This window comes from Pundamilia nyererei, unplaced genomic scaffold (genome assembly GCF_000239375.1).
Source record: "Pundamilia nyererei isolate P.nyererei 1_Seehausen unplaced genomic scaffold, PunNye1.0 scaffold00215, whole genome shotgun sequence".
NCBI classification, from domain to species: domain Eukaryota; kingdom Metazoa; phylum Chordata; class Actinopteri; order Cichliformes; family Cichlidae; genus Pundamilia; species Pundamilia nyererei.
Window position 1 is genome coordinate 843,668 of NW_005187616.1, and position 14,746 is coordinate 858,413.

General features: G+C 43.0%; 2 protein-coding genes across 2 annotated transcripts in view; one reads left to right on the forward strand and one right to left on the reverse strand.

The window, feature by feature from the left end:
- The window catches only part of wdr91 (WD repeat domain 91), a 12,370-nt gene extending 870 nt beyond the window's left edge, over window positions 1-11,500 (reverse strand). Inside the window, exons 1-15 of the mRNA XM_005748176.2 lie at window positions 11,180-11,500; window positions 8,907-9,043; window positions 8,518-8,697; window positions 8,231-8,438; window positions 8,032-8,114; window positions 6,892-7,001; window positions 3,948-4,119; window positions 2,819-3,010; window positions 2,467-2,639; window positions 2,314-2,368; window positions 2,115-2,210; window positions 1,665-1,759; window positions 1,125-1,278; window positions 324-432; window positions 102-214 (exon numbers count right to left, since the gene is read on the reverse strand). Of these exons, the coding sequence (XP_005748233.1) occupies window positions 102-214; window positions 324-432; window positions 1,125-1,278; window positions 1,665-1,759; window positions 2,115-2,210; window positions 2,314-2,368; window positions 2,467-2,639; window positions 2,819-3,010; window positions 3,948-4,119; window positions 6,892-7,001; window positions 8,032-8,114; window positions 8,231-8,438; window positions 8,518-8,697; window positions 8,907-9,029 (1,863 nt within the window). The 5' untranslated portion in view covers window positions 9,030-9,043; window positions 11,180-11,500. The remainder of the gene's footprint in view (window positions 1-101; window positions 215-323; window positions 433-1,124; window positions 1,279-1,664; window positions 1,760-2,114; window positions 2,211-2,313; window positions 2,369-2,466; window positions 2,640-2,818; window positions 3,011-3,947; window positions 4,120-6,891; window positions 7,002-8,031; window positions 8,115-8,230; window positions 8,439-8,517; window positions 8,698-8,906; window positions 9,044-11,179) is intronic.
- A 570-nt stretch (window positions 11,501-12,070) lies between these two features.
- On the forward strand, window positions 12,071-14,389 carry spag16 (sperm associated antigen 16). The gene is made up of 3 exons (XM_005748177.2): window positions 12,071-13,056; window positions 13,161-13,265; window positions 13,337-14,389. Exons 1-3 carry the CDS (start codon window positions 12,139-12,141, stop codon window positions 13,982-13,984), a joined length of 1,671 nt encoding a protein of 556 aa, XP_005748234.1. The 5' UTR covers window positions 12,071-12,138; the 3' UTR covers window positions 13,985-14,389.
- The last annotated feature ends 357 nt before the right edge of the window (window positions 14,390-14,746 follow it).

Here is a 14,746-nt window from a genome sequence, read left to right on the forward strand (position 1 = left end):
ACACACACACACACACACACACACACACACACACTTTCTTGACTTTCCTGAGTAACATAAGGAGAACAGACGGAGCTACACTAGTTCTGGCTTTCACGCACCTTGCCATCTTCTCCGATGCTGAAGACGGTATTTTCATCATAGCTGAACTCCACACTGTAAACTTCCCCATCATGAGCTCTCCAGCTCATCGCGCTCTCATACCGCTGCATATCTACAGAAGACAGAGGACAGAAATGTATTTAACTTACTTGGGTTTTGGTAAGTGACAGATTAATCCTCCTTGAAAATAATCTTTGGATGAATCGAGTATGAACACAGACCAAACAGTCTGATGACTCCGTCAGCGGCTCCAGTCACCAGCAGGTTTCCATTGTGATTGAAGGCTGTGCAGTTTATGGCTACTGGTTCTGGCTCCAAAGAGAACTGGAGCTGAAAGACAGAAAGTCAGAACATTATGCTACAACCAGGAAATAAAAAGAGCAGTTTAACTAGTTTAACTGTAACTGTCAAGGAAACTGAATTGGAGCTCATAGTCAGGCACATAACAGAGGAAAAGTTGAGTTAATACCCAAACCTTTCTTGGAAACAGGTTTCAGGTTTGCCAGAGCAGTCAGGTAGCCTGTTTAAAATGTGCAAACACAGTTTAAGCAGCACCTATAGGGCTGAAGTGCCAAAAACTGCAGCTCTAATCATGTCCACTGGAGGCTCACTCTAGAAGTGAATCAGTCCCATAGACCTTTTTGGCGTAAAACGTCCAGCTTTACAGGAGAAATAAATACATTTACAGCCTGCTAAAAAGCAGTTTTGCCTCTAAAGGTCATAACACTACTGTGTATGAATGTGCTTATACATAAACCATTTTGACCCCCATTGCAGCTTAAAATTAAGGGTGTGGCCACTTTGATTGACACATGGTTGCCCTCTGAGCTGCTAGCTCCCTGAGGCTTCACGTCAGCTACCTGAACTGGACGCCTTGACTCAGTCTGTGCAGTTGGAGTTTATATTGCTCCAGTTTTCTGCTACAGCTGGGGTTTTAAATACACATTCTTTAAACCCAGTGGTTCCTGTTCCTGGTCTTGGACTGATGTGCAGACATATTAGCTAAATGATCAGTTAACCACCTGCTGTTTGACAGTCTTGGTGTCCCATAGCAGCAGCTGACCAGACACCGTTATGGGAAGTCGAGGAGCAGACTCGCCACTTCCAGATCGACTGTGAGCTGCAGCTGAACAGACGAATGATGAACCGCTGGGGCTGCAGGCTAAAGACAAGATACTGAAACGCAGAAAAATACATTCTCATATGGAGATGACCTCGACTGTTGAAGACACAGTAAATCTAGTTTATGGACGTAGTTCCATTCAATTTGGTCAAATTATAATGTAATAAAATAAAAGAGCACCGCCCATTTTAGCTCCATCACTATCGGATGGGTTAACATTAATTTTGGCACATAACAACATTACTGATACTGAAACATAACCACATTTGGATCAGATTTTCAGTTTAGCGCTCCATAAAAACTTCTGAGTTCCTGAGCTGCAGCTTTTAGACACTTTTTTTGTCTCAGCAAGGAGGCACTTTCATGCAATACAAAGCCAACAAAGAGGCAGAAATTGGTCCTAATTATGTTAGTGAGGAGCTCCAGGGTGCAGGTTTACCGTGGATGAGCCTCGTCGATGTTCATCTCATAGAGATTCTTCTTGGCTTCCGTATCGTACAACCGTACTGTGCCAACGCCGCTGCCTAATAACAACTGATCACACACACATGCAAACATACATTTTACTGTTGGACAGATGTGTTTGGTGTATCAACTAGGTCACAAGCAACCTTGGGGTTTAGGCTTAGGGTTGGGTTTTTGTTTTGACTAGTGCTAAATAGGCAAATATCAAAGAACTAAGAGATTTTACCTTTCAAATTAAGTCTTGCAAATTAATTTTGGCAGTGCAATTGTTCTGTATGCATTGCACTAGAGACAACTGTCTGAAAACAAGTAACGAAATCCTAACCGTAACGTTAGGTGGATCATTGGTGACCTAGTGCATGGTAAAATGTTACCTTATCAGAATATTTATAAAATCAATGTATCTGAAAGTAAACACTGCTACCAGTCGGTCTGGTTTGGTGGCCCACTCCAGAGACATTAGAGGAGATTTGGACATGATGGTGGCTTTGGTCTGCATGATGGGGTTGAACGACCACACCTGACGGAGTAGGAGGGGCAGAGGAAGAAGTCTTTCATGAGTTTTCCAGTCAGTATATGCTGTTAGAATACCGTAGCTTGAAGACTATGAAATGCAGGTTTACCTTGATGACTCCGTCAACATCCAAGCTAGCGACACGGCGACCAGAACAGTCAACCCTTGAAAACAAGCGAAGGGCAACAGAAAGAAAAAAAAAACTAATTAAGGCTGAGTTTTTGTTTTTATCGTTAAAGTGGGTGAATTGTGACAAACAGACCTGCAGTGCATGATGGATGAGTGGTGTTCTCCGTACTCCTCCTGGCTGAGTTTAATGAAGGGAGGTTCCTCTTGGCTTGCACCGCAGCTTCTGCTGTTTGAGGAATCGGTAGGTTCACTTGAGGACTCAATGGGAGGCTCGACCTCCCCCAGCTCCCCTTTCTTCTCTGGTGCCTGAAGATAACACATGAAAGGGCTCACCAGACCAAAAAATTATTGTCTTCCAGCATACTAATTCAAAGTGCAGGTTGACCACTCGCAAAACTGTTTGAACATAGCTGACCTTTACCTCCACAGGTAAGGTAAGACTAAGGGCATCGCATTTGTTGCATATCTAAAGGATGCAACTATACCTGTGGTGGTGGTTTGGAGAAAAGCTCCTTTCTCTCCTTCTCATGATCTTGGATTCTTTTGTGTCTCGAATTCTGGTTCCCTGACTGGTTTGTAGACAGCTGGGACTGGGAGCTCACTGGTTCACTGGTTGATGACTGGGTAGATGCTGGCTTCACCTCCTTAACTTGGCCTGCTTCTTTAGATTTCACAGGCTAAAAAAGATGGAAATGATTACAACCGTAGATGTAGAAAACTGGAACACGAGTGCAGCTTGCTATTACTCTCTGAGGGAATGATTTTCAAACTTTGTGGTAGAAAATAATTAAAATATCAAATTCATTACCCAATATTTATTATACTAATGGACACACCCAATGAACCCAATCAAGCCTCGATCCTGAATCAGTGTGAAATTTAGTCTGCTGCAGAGTCCTTAACAGACATCTCTTATTGGACAGGTTGGTTACCGCCCATTGTACATCATGAATCTTTGCCATTTCCTATCCATTTTCTATCACTAATCTGGGTCCAGATCACATTGGTAGTATAAGCAAAGAGGCCTAGGCCTCCCTTACTCCTGACTTCAGCTTTTTTTGTATCTTCCCAAGCCAATTAAAAGACTTGACCTCTCTGGTGTGTCCTGGATCTGTGTTGGGAGTCTCCTGTGTGTGCCCGACACACCTCACATAAGAGGTGTCCAAATCTCCCCAACTAAGTTCCAACAGGAACAAGTCTGACTTGTTACTGACAATACAATCCAAGCTCTTACAACAGTTGTACATGTTGCCAAATAGCCCATAACAACAACCAGATACCCCATACATTTGACTATGTAGACTGCTAGGGCAACATTAGAAACTAGCATCAAAATCCAACTAGTTGGAGACATTTCTTTATTAGGGTTTGTTAGTCTTTATCATCTTCCTGATGAGATGGTAACTCAGAAGAAGGTATACTGTCCCAAGTACCAAATTTCTAAAGTGAAGGGTCTTTCACTTTCCATATACAATCATCAGCTTTTGAACATAAGATGACCTGTCTCTGACTCACTAGTTGCAAAAAAACCAATTTTGTTAAATAAACAACCATCCAGTCTGTGAGTCAAGGTCTTTTTTTAAATCTGTGAATTTGGCAATTCCTTGTGCTCACCTGATTACTCAGTGGGTCCTTCCTGCCCATTGCTGCCTGGCTTGGTGAGGACCCAGAGATGGCTTGCATTGGTTTCCCTGGGGCTCGTCTGCCTTGTGGTAGGAATGTTGAGAAGAAGTTTCTGGTAGGGGTGGTGGCAGTGCTGACAGCTCGCTGGCTCGTCACTAAGTCCCTACAAAGAGAATAAAAGAAAGGAAGTTTTAAAACAGCATACTACTACAGTGAATCCAAGCAAAGAGACCACAGCTATCAGCAAATGCCATTGCCATGAAAGGGTATGAGTTTTGCGACAATTTTTGGATAGTTAAAGTGAGCACAATAAACACCAGAACCCAAGATATCATACTGGCTATGCCGACTTGTCTTGATCACATAATTGCCATCTCTTCCTTTTTAAGCACATGATGAACATGCATCTGGCATTTATCCTTTTGCGCTGCTCACTTGTCCAGTTGGGTGAACATTCGCTGGTGGACAGGTGTCCACATGTGTAAACTGACTGGTCTACAGCTATACACGTTCATTTTCAACAAGTAGAGCTGCACTATGTGTGTTCTGACACTTTCTGACAAAAAGTAGCATCAAGGTCTTCAATGATTTGTAGCTCTTTGCCAGCAAGCCTTTCGACCCCATGAGCATCAATAGTTCGTGGGGTTTCAATGACCGTGCTGCTGGTTCGCCGGTTGCTGTTCATTGGACTTATAGAGCAGTTCTCACTATGAAGCAACAACACTGTTTGCACCATATCAAAACCAAGGTGTGACAGGCCATTTCTGTCCAGTCTTGCTATGACCTTCCAAAAGAGACCTCTATAAATGGACCAATCACTATCAAAGATACTTAGGTCATTAAAACTTTTATATTTTCAGTAAGTAAAAAATAAGGTTAGACTTTTGACTGCCTAAAAAACTTTTTTTTCTACCCTTACTACTATGCTTACCAGTTGGTTTTTCAATTTTGAAGAATTTTTCTAATTCTCTTCATAACCGTGCGTGAGATTTTAGTGTATTGAGACACAAATCCCCTTGTTTCAGTAAGGGAATCCAACATACAACTCTGCCAAATCAAAGATGCAGAGCTGTGGTGACCTCTTCTGACAAGGGCACAGACGAAAGTAGCTTTTTTTGAGGAAGGGGGGGTTGGCCCAAAAACCTATGTGCAGTCTGAGATCCTCAGCCAAAGATGTGTTGCTTCTTCCTGTGAATAGGTGGGAGACATAGTCTTTGTTGCCAGGGCTCCTTTGCTTCCTGGTAGAGATCTTTATTGGTCCCCAGGCTTCTCAGTTACTCAGAATCAAGTGGGGTATCGTGGCTTTGTTATCAGTGATCTCTGGTCAAGATCTTTTTGGGTCTACTGTATTTTAGTTACTCCAAAAAAGTAGAAAATCAAGTCAGTGCTCCCTGGTAAAAGTCTTCATAAATCCACTTCAGAACCACGAGGATTTTGCTTCACCGGTTAGCACTGCTGCCTCACAGCAAGAACGCCCTGGGTTCAAATCCACCATCTGGTTGCAGGCTTTCTGTGCGGAGTTCCAGTTTATATGTTCTTCCAGTATCTACGTGGGTTTTCTCCAGGAATTCTGGCTTCCTCCTGGAGTCCAAAAACATGCATGGAATTAGGTTAATTGGTAATGCAAAAACCTTAGGTATGAATGTGAGTATGAATTGTTGTCCGTCTCTCTGTGTTGGACCTGGGACAGTCTGGCTGCCTTTCCAGAGTTAACCCCACCTCTTGCCCTGTGGCACTATGGCAGCTGGGACAGGCTTTAGCACAGCCACGACCTTGAACTGGATAAGCAGAAGAAAATGAATGGATCCAAGGGCTTCTTGTTAGAGGTCTTCTTCAGTCCACTTCAGAACCAAATGGGTCACCATGTGTTTGTTGTCAAGACCATTTTTGTGTATAATACTTGGTGGGTGTGGTTTATCACCATCATGCATTGAATTATTCATTTGAAGAGGAAATAATGAATGTGTAATTGTCTAACAACACTTACTGCAAAAGTTAGGTTGCCTTATCATCAGCCATCATCAGCCAACTAACCTCTTAGCATCCATTAAAATAAAAAGTGTGTTGAGTTTGGGTTTTTTCTGGGTCCATTTCAGATCGGGTCCAACATCGATTCAAGCCCCGTCAACGATCCAGATGAGGAGCTTTAACTAACTTCTTAAAAGATACTTCTGTCAATCACATTTTTTTAGAGTATTTTAAAGTTTATTGGGGAAGTGTATTTGCTGGCCCGGTCTATCGATCGCCTGGAAGTTTAACAAAAAAAAAAAATGGCTCAATGGAACAATTCATCAGGTGAATTGTTTATTGTGAAACATCAACCGCATTACAGCACACAGTTTAAATACTGCAACAGCATAAATATTTTGGCATTTTTGGCAACAATACGTTAGCTAAAATATGGTTTTAAATAGGGTTTTTTTATATGGATAAATATAAAATAACTCAGTTTTGTTTGATTTAAAGTGCCTGAATATGAAAATATGAGATTACGTCATTTATTAAATAAATACTGTCACAAAAAGTGCAACAACCTTAGTTGTCATTTAGGCCTGAACCATGCTAACATCAGTCCATGTTCGTTCTGTGCTTTGTGTTAAAATGTAACTTAAGAAAACAAAATAAAAACAAACGAAACCACAAAGCTGCAATGGATAAAAATCTTGATTAATATTTTAAGGTTTAAGATGGCTGCCATCTGCAACTCACAGCACAAAACACATTAAGAGTTTCAAAGTGATAAATACAAGCACAATACGCCAGTTTTTCCATAAAAATACTTTGTAATTTTTAAAGCATGGCATTAATTTTAGAAATGAGCTGACTATTGATGGTTAAAAACATCATGATGTTGGCAGTGTTTAAAAATGGACAGAATGGCAGCCATCTTTGCTGTGGTTAGTCATCAGTAAAGACAGTGATGTTAGTCTCTCACAGCTCAGTGTCTCCCAGTCGGTCCATGTTCTGGACGTATGTCGGCAGCTTGTGGTGGATCATCTCATCTCTATCCCTCTGATCCCGGCTCTCCGTCTGCAGGGCGAACAGCTGGCGAAGATACAGCAGACAGGTCAGACGTAACGTCTACCCTGACTACAGCTTAGCATGGAGCACATCACATTTTAAAACTTTGTTTCATGAAAAAACTTTTACACTTAGTCTATGTTTTTAAGTACTAGTGTCCAACTTTTTGTTAGTTCAAAAATGGAATAAACCAATCACATGGCAGCGACTCAGTGCAATTAAGCACGTAGACATGGTCAAGACGACCGGCAGAAGTTCAAACAAAGCATCGGAATCAGGAACAAATGGGATTTAACTGACTCTGAATGTGGCGTGGTTGGTGGTGCCAGGTTGATCTACTGCGATTTTCCCACGCAACCTCTATCTCTAGGGTTTACAGAGAATGGGATGAAGAGTAGAAAATATCCTCTGAGTGGCTTTTCTCAATCGAAATGTCTTGCTTAGGTCAGTGCCTCAGCTACATCAAGCCGGATAGGAAGGTGTGGAGATTATTTTCTAGGCACACTTTTGGCCCAATGAGTAACAACTAAATGCCACAGCCTACCTGAGCATTGCTGTCAACCATTTCCGCAAGCACAATGTAACATTTTACAATGGATGTTTTGGGACAATTTGCTATGTTCCAAAGTTCAAATCATCTCAAACTGATTTCTTTAACAGGACAATGAGTTCACTATACTAAATGGCCTCCACAGTCACTTGATATCCACCTAACAGAGGACATTTGTCAAATATTCCATGAAGAATTTAAGTGATTCTGAAGGCAAAAGGGGGTTCAATGGAGTACGGTGTACCTAATAAAGTGGCACGGAGTGGTGGCCAAATCATGGGATTAATACAGTGAGAATTAATAGGATTTGATTTGATTTTAATTAGTAAACAGAACTTTTGGAAACCCATTGAAATTAATTTTTAAGCTAAATAATGAGACTTAATTTGCATGACGGGTGATTAAAAGTAAACGACGGGATCAGTTGTAGCTTTTTTGAACAAATCTACATTTGCATTATTCATGCAAAATTGATTTAATTTAAAATGAAATGCACTCTCTCACCAGCTGACGGAGCTGTTCGTTCTCCTCCATCAGGCAGGTCATCTTCTGGACTTCAGCATCGAAGCTGAGGAGGACAGGCTGAGGTGGGAAACAAGTTAAGGACTGAAAACTGAATTCCAGCAGATCAGTGCGGCCGCCTCTAAATTGTCAGAGCATGTTGAATATTAAGGCTGGCTGTGTGTTTCAAACTCAAGGATATGCATACACTGGAAGAGCACCGACAGGAAGTTATGCAGTGAAACCAGGAAGGTGTCAGACCACTGGCGGGAGAAGTACTGACAGAAGGCGGAGTTCTGCTCAGGGGAGGAGATAAATGGCAGGATGAACCAATCACGCCACTCAGCCTGACCCTGCAGCTCTGACGCCTGCTTCTGGAAAAACTCCTGAGTCTTCTCCAGGTTTCCTTTCTGGAAGGACGAGATAGATTTTTAAATCTTTGTTTCAGAAACACGCAGCAGGATGTCTGATTTCTCCATGAGGTGATACCTGCACGGTGTTGATGATGTAGTATCTGTACAGGCTGATCCTCAGCTTGTTGACGGTGGATCTGTAAACATCCTCGAGTCTGCTGAACAGACGTTTATCCAGGTAGACCCAATATTCCTTCAGACCAGCCAGGTCAAAGCTCTGGACAAACTGCTGCAGCTGATCGATGATTTTATCCACCTGCACAGCACAAAAATAATGAAAAGTTATTCAGTGTCCTTTTTCTGCTGAAAGAAGAAACGTCTTCAAAAACCTGAAATAGCAGCTTTTTTCGTTAACCCTTCACACCATTGCAAGCTCCTTTCTCCAACTTCCAGATGATGTGACTATTTTACTGTGAGGCTGTGAGGAAACAGAAATACATCCAACAACGTTTCTGCCAGCCATACCCTGAAGCCTTTCTCCTTGTCAGCTTTTATGTCGTAGTCCAGATGTTTCAGAGTGTTGGTGAAGCCACGGTAGATCAGATACTCCCTCACATGCTCATCTGTCCTTTCCACTGCAGAGCCCATGGTGACCTCTGACCCTACAGGGAACAAGTCAGCGTTTATTATGATTATTCAGTTTGTGTCTACTGTAGTCATTTGGTTCTTTGAAAGTATAAAGACAGAGACATTTAACTTCAGGTTTTAAGATTATTTCTTACATACACATTTATACAAGTATAATATCCAGCACTCTGGCTGTACACAAATAAAGAAGAAGACATAAACACAAGAATTCCAATCAACTTTTTCTTTTAATATTAGCTGACAGACATTCAAACCATTGATCTCACTGAGTAGCTGAGTAATGTGTAGGTAGTGGGTGGTGTGGGCTTTAGCAGTCTGATGGCATGAAGATCAAAGCTTCTCCATATTGTTTCTGTGCTGGCAGCACATAAACAGCACACAGTAGTGTCTCCCCAATGGCAGTCAGCTGTTAGGGTGGCTGGAAGAATCTCCCGCGATCCTCTCGGCTCTAGATCTGCATCATCTGAAGTACACATCCTCTTCTCTCAGCTGAATCAACTACCCTCCTGATGGATAAGTGGTCATGCCCAGGGAATGATGCACCCTTCCCAGAAGTGCAGAGATTCCTAAGCGCCCTGAGCAGGAGTTTGAAGTACTTTAATCGCATGAGGTTGTAGAAGCCTTGATGGGATTTCTTCAGCAGGGTGTTACTTGAAGTTATCCACTTTCTCTACCTAGGCCTGATTTATACTGAGAGGGTAGAATAATACTCTGCTGTTTTTTCATGGTCCCCTCGGTTTCCTGAGTTCAGCTCAAAGTTGCTCTCCTTATACCAGGTGAAAGGTGGTTGATTTCATACCAGTGGGCAGATGCATTATTATTTGAGAACAGTCCTGCTCTCGGCACATAATTTTATGGAGCTCCAGTGCTGAGGGTGAGAGGAAGGAACCATTTGTGGCCTGTCAGCCAGCCAGGAAACTGATCATGCACCTGCACAGGTGCACAGGGATTTCTTTTTGTTTTTTTGCAGGGGGGGGGGGGGGGGGGGGGGGGGGGGGGGTGCCTGAAGGGGGCTATTTTTGGTACATTAGTTTACAACCTCTGCTAGTACTGAGGTTACTAAGTGTGCAGATACATTTTCTTCAGAATAAAAGTCTATAAATAAGGTAGATGAAGAAAGGATTCAGGCCACCTTAAAGTTTCCGCACATTATTTTAAGCAGACACAATGTTCTCTTTTTCACCGCTACTCAGTATAAAGTTCCTACACATTTTAGTAGATTAAGCGGACCTATTTTCCTTATTTCTAGTCATCTCGCCACAGAATTTCTGTTTACAGAAGACAGCCAATCAGAAGAAAGGTGGCTTAAAGTGGGAGGAGCTAAAGCAGGTCGTTTGAGACAAGTGACATGAAACAGTAGACAGTAAAATTAAAAAAGGATTATTTTGAGCTGTGAAACAGGCAGAGCTACTTGAGTAAATGTATTTAGTTACTGTATGTCAGCGATTATTTAACAGACTTCAAAACACTGACATCACAATATTAACATGACAATCTAACCCACTTAATGTCACTTTTCTCAACTAAAGGATGAAGAAGGTAAAAGGTAATATTGCTCAATTTCTTTTAAAACTTCAGTAGCGTTCACTCCATTAGCAATAATTCACCTAAAACACTTCCTCTTCATGCACTGACCGCTAACTTAAAACAACATTAGATCACCGTTATGCATCCACAGCGGGACGTCGATAGTTATAAAAAAGAAAAAAGAAAGTGTACTTTAGATCCTTAAAAGTCTGAAGCAGAATATAAAGTATCATTTTTGTAAATGTAACCGTTTTATTTGGATTTCCTCCACCGCTTTTTGTTGCTAAAAACACTTCGGCCAGACTCTATTTGAAAATCTCTTTAATTGGTACACACGGCAAATGTAAGTTTAAACTCAGATTCACAATCCATCCCAGCAAACATCAAACGATGTCAACATTGACTGATTTCAGAAAATGTATTATTGTAAATCTGAAGAGACACAGGAACTGCAGTTAGCTTCATTTTAGCATCAAGTGTGCCACCAGAACAATCGACTGGAACACGTTACAATCACTATTACACAAAATCTCTCACATTAAACAGGCCAAATGCAGGCAGAATTAACATTCATTATGCTATAACATAATAAATCATAAAATCACGTCTTAACATTTACGTACCTCGGAGGAGAATCCAGATTATTTTAAATGAAGCAAATTTAAGGCGAAGTTTGGCTTGGTCTTTTCTTTGGTTTCAGCACCATGAAAGTGAACCGTCACCACCCAGAAACAGAATTGCACTTTTTTAGATCCATGAATCTTCAGAGCACAAAGCTGCTCTTCCGTATTATTGTGAAAACTAAATGTTTACAACAACAAAGAGAAAGAAAACTCTCTTCCTGCTCTATTTTTCCTCCTGACAGTCATGTGATGAGCTAACGTATAACGCAGCCGCACACTGCGCATCCTGCGCGCCCTCTATCGGTCAGCACGTCTCAATACACCTGTGCCGGATATACCAGCTGTTACCTGCAAAAATGTTACAAAGAATGTAGCATTTTTGTGTGTGTTTTCCTCTCTAAATCTCACCCCTTCTAGTAGTTAAAAGTGGTGTACGTGCTGGAGTAAAAAGACAGCTGTTAAAAGTGTTAAAAGCAACTGAAAAATAAAATCACAGTTATTTCGTCTTGTATATATGTGTCTTTAATATCCGAAAATTACTACAAACGTATGACTTTAAAGTGAAAATTTAGGACTTTTTCTTTATAACCTCTGTAAGTTAAATTTTTTTCCTCTTAAATGTACACCGTTATGATGAGAAAGTAATATTTGTATAATCAATATTATACAATATTTAAAAATATATATATTTTAAAAATATATAGATAGATAGATAGATAGATAGATAGAGAGAGAGAGAGAACACTTGAAGGAAAAACAGGAAATAAAAACGAAAGCATGAAAACAAATAATTAAAAACATTTAAAATGTAAAATATGTATGCATTTTAATAACCACAAAACCTATTAAGCAAACGCATACCCAGGGGGTCACGCGGTTACCGTGGTAACACGCTAAGCAACGCAGAGCTAATACCATAGCAACGCGTAAACAATAAGCTCCGAGGCGAAGGGGAGAAAATGTCAGACACAAGACGAGGAGCGGAGGAAGTGGAGGAGAGGAGCAGTGCTGAGGAGAACGAAGAGGAGGAGAAGTCTGAGGAGGCTCTCTCCTCCTCAGCAGCTCCCAAGAGAAATTCTGAACCGCCACAAGCGCAAACTCTGTCTAACATCCCCGAGGCGGTGGACGACTTCCTGAGGAACTTCTTGCGCAGAGCCGGCCTGACGCGGACTCTGAGCCGCTTCGAGGTGGAGTGGTACGGCTCGGCGCTCAGGCGCCTCACAGACACCCTGAACACCGTAGCCACGGCGGCCCCGGGGGTCTACTTCATCCCCGATGCTCTCACACACCGACGCCTCCTCCAGAGCGAGCTGGAGGCGGTGCGCGCAGAGACGGAGCTGCTCAGGGAGGAGGTGCTGGGTGCAGGAGCGAGCCTAGTGAGGATACAGAGGGAGCGGGACTTTCACCGGCTGCAGCACCGGCGAGTCTCCGAGGACAAAAGGAGGCTCACAGAGGACTTCAAACAACTGAAGAAACATCTGCAGTCGTACGACCCCGTGCTCAGGCAGCTGGAGGAGAAATACCAAACAGCTGTCAGGCAGAAGATGCTCCTCAGCTTCCACAGAGAGAGACTGCAAAGCAGCACAGACCCTACACCAGCGCAGGTGAAGGAGGAGAGGAGGAAGGAGAAACCACCAGCAAAGACCACTGCACGCTTGAAGGACTCGGAGTTCCCCCCCTGCAGTGGGCTCCCAAGGGCCTACCTGGAACAAATGAACTCTCACAAAAGCTTCGCATCTTTCAGCCTCGCATGCTCTATAAGAGCGCATCAGCAGCCAATCAGCTGCATCGACCTGCATCCAAGAAAACTGATCCTTGTCTCGGCCAGTGATGACAGCACCTGGAGATTGTGGGTTCTCCCAGAAGAAAGAGAAAAGGTGAGAGGAGGTGAAAGCTTTAAGAGGAGGTGGGGAGGTGACACGTGAGGGTCACTCTGATTGGATGATGCACTGACGTGTGATGTCACCTACTGTGTTGCCAGGTGGGTGAGATGCTGCTGACTGGTGAGGGTCACTCTGATTGGCTGTCCGGTTGTAGCTTTCACCCTGATGGATCAAAATTAGCGACAACCAGCGGAGACATGACAGTAAGTTGGTCCTGATGACAACACAGAATAAACCCACCTCATTGGTTACAGATGTGTACTTCTTCCTGCAGGTGCGGCTCTGGGACTTCTCTCGTGGCTGCTGTGTACTGATGCTCTCTGGCCATGCCCAGCCCACCTGGGCATGCTCCTTTCACTCATGTGGTCACTTCCTGGCCTCCTGCTCTGCTGACAGAACCGCCAAGCTGTGGGACCTGAACAGCCAGCGCTGTCGCCTCACACTGCGCCAACACACCGCCTCCGTCAACAGCGTCTGCTTCCTACCTTCCTCCAACCTCCTCCTCACCTGTTCCGCTGACAAAACCATCGCCCTGTGGGATGCCAGGCTAGGTGTCTGCACCACCACCTTTCTTGGACATTATCACCCCTGCAACCATGCTGCCTTCAGCTCAGCGACCAGCATGGTGGCCTCCTGTGACTCTTCTGGCATCGTCAACACGTGGGACATGAGAAAACCCACATCGCCGATGGCCGCTGGAGACACCGGGCCGCTTAGTGCCAACCAAGTGGCGTTCAACCACTCAGGGAAGATGCTGGCGGTTGCCAGCAGCGACGGTTTGGTGAAACTGGTGGAGGTAGACTCTGGCAGTGTGAGCAGCTTGGAGGGCCACAGGGACAGTGTGCAGAGTGTGACCTTTGACCACAAGGGGGAGACTGTGATCTCGGCAGGGAGTGATGGGAGGGTTAACATCTGGTCGTAACATAAGATTTCTGATTGAGTAGTGATCGATATCTGAGATTGACGTGAACTTTTAGTTGTATTAATCAAAGAAGTGACACCATGGAGGTTGTAAACCAAAACATGTTTAATGAGAGCTGTGCAAAGCCAAGCCAAGCAGCTAGAAGCACACATTAAACATTTAACATCAAGTGTCTTCTTCACCCCGAGGTGAATAAAAATACTTCCTGCATCAGAGGGTTAAAGTTCCTCTGTGCCAGTATGAGTCCTGTCATCCTGAGGATGGAGGAAACACCATCTGGTTTCATGTCTTTGTTTGAAAAGTGAAACTGATGCAGTACTATGAACCTGCATTCTTTCTAATGACCCAGCAGGGGGCAACTCCTCTGATCAATAAATAAAGTCTGATTGTTAGTCCATGGGAAAATTGCCTTACTCCTGCTCTGACCTTTGCGTCTTTCCTGATGGTTTCATCCTTTAGTTGAAAAATGATCATTTTCTAAATGATCGTCCCCTGGTTTTACTGTCAGATTCAAATGTGCTGATCTTTTTTTTTTTTTTTTGTATTATGTACATTTTTTGTCTGTTATGGCTGTATTGAGTGTGCATGTGAGGACGGATGACTCACAGCTGCAGAACAAATCTACTTATGGTAACCTGAACCTGAAGATGTATGAAGAACAACTTTGAGTGAAATGGTCTTTATCTGACTTACAAATACAATCAATTGAATGTTATCAGAGTATCATTTAGCATGTATATATATATAGAGAGAGTAAGTCTC

Bases quoted from the DNA above. Each gene is read 5' to 3' on its own strand.
- spag16 (XM_005748177.2), top strand. From the start codon at position 12,139: ATGTCAGACACAAGACGAGGAGCGGAGGAAGTGGAGGAGAGGAGCAGT. The intron at 13,057-13,160 runs GTGAGAGGAGGT...CTGTGTTGCCAG, and splicing joins TCCCAGAAGAAAGAGAAAAG to GTGGGTGAGATGCTGCTGAC. The intron at 13,266-13,336 runs GTAAGTTGGTCC...TTCTTCCTGCAG, and splicing joins CAACCAGCGGAGACATGACA to GTGCGGCTCTGGGACTTCTC.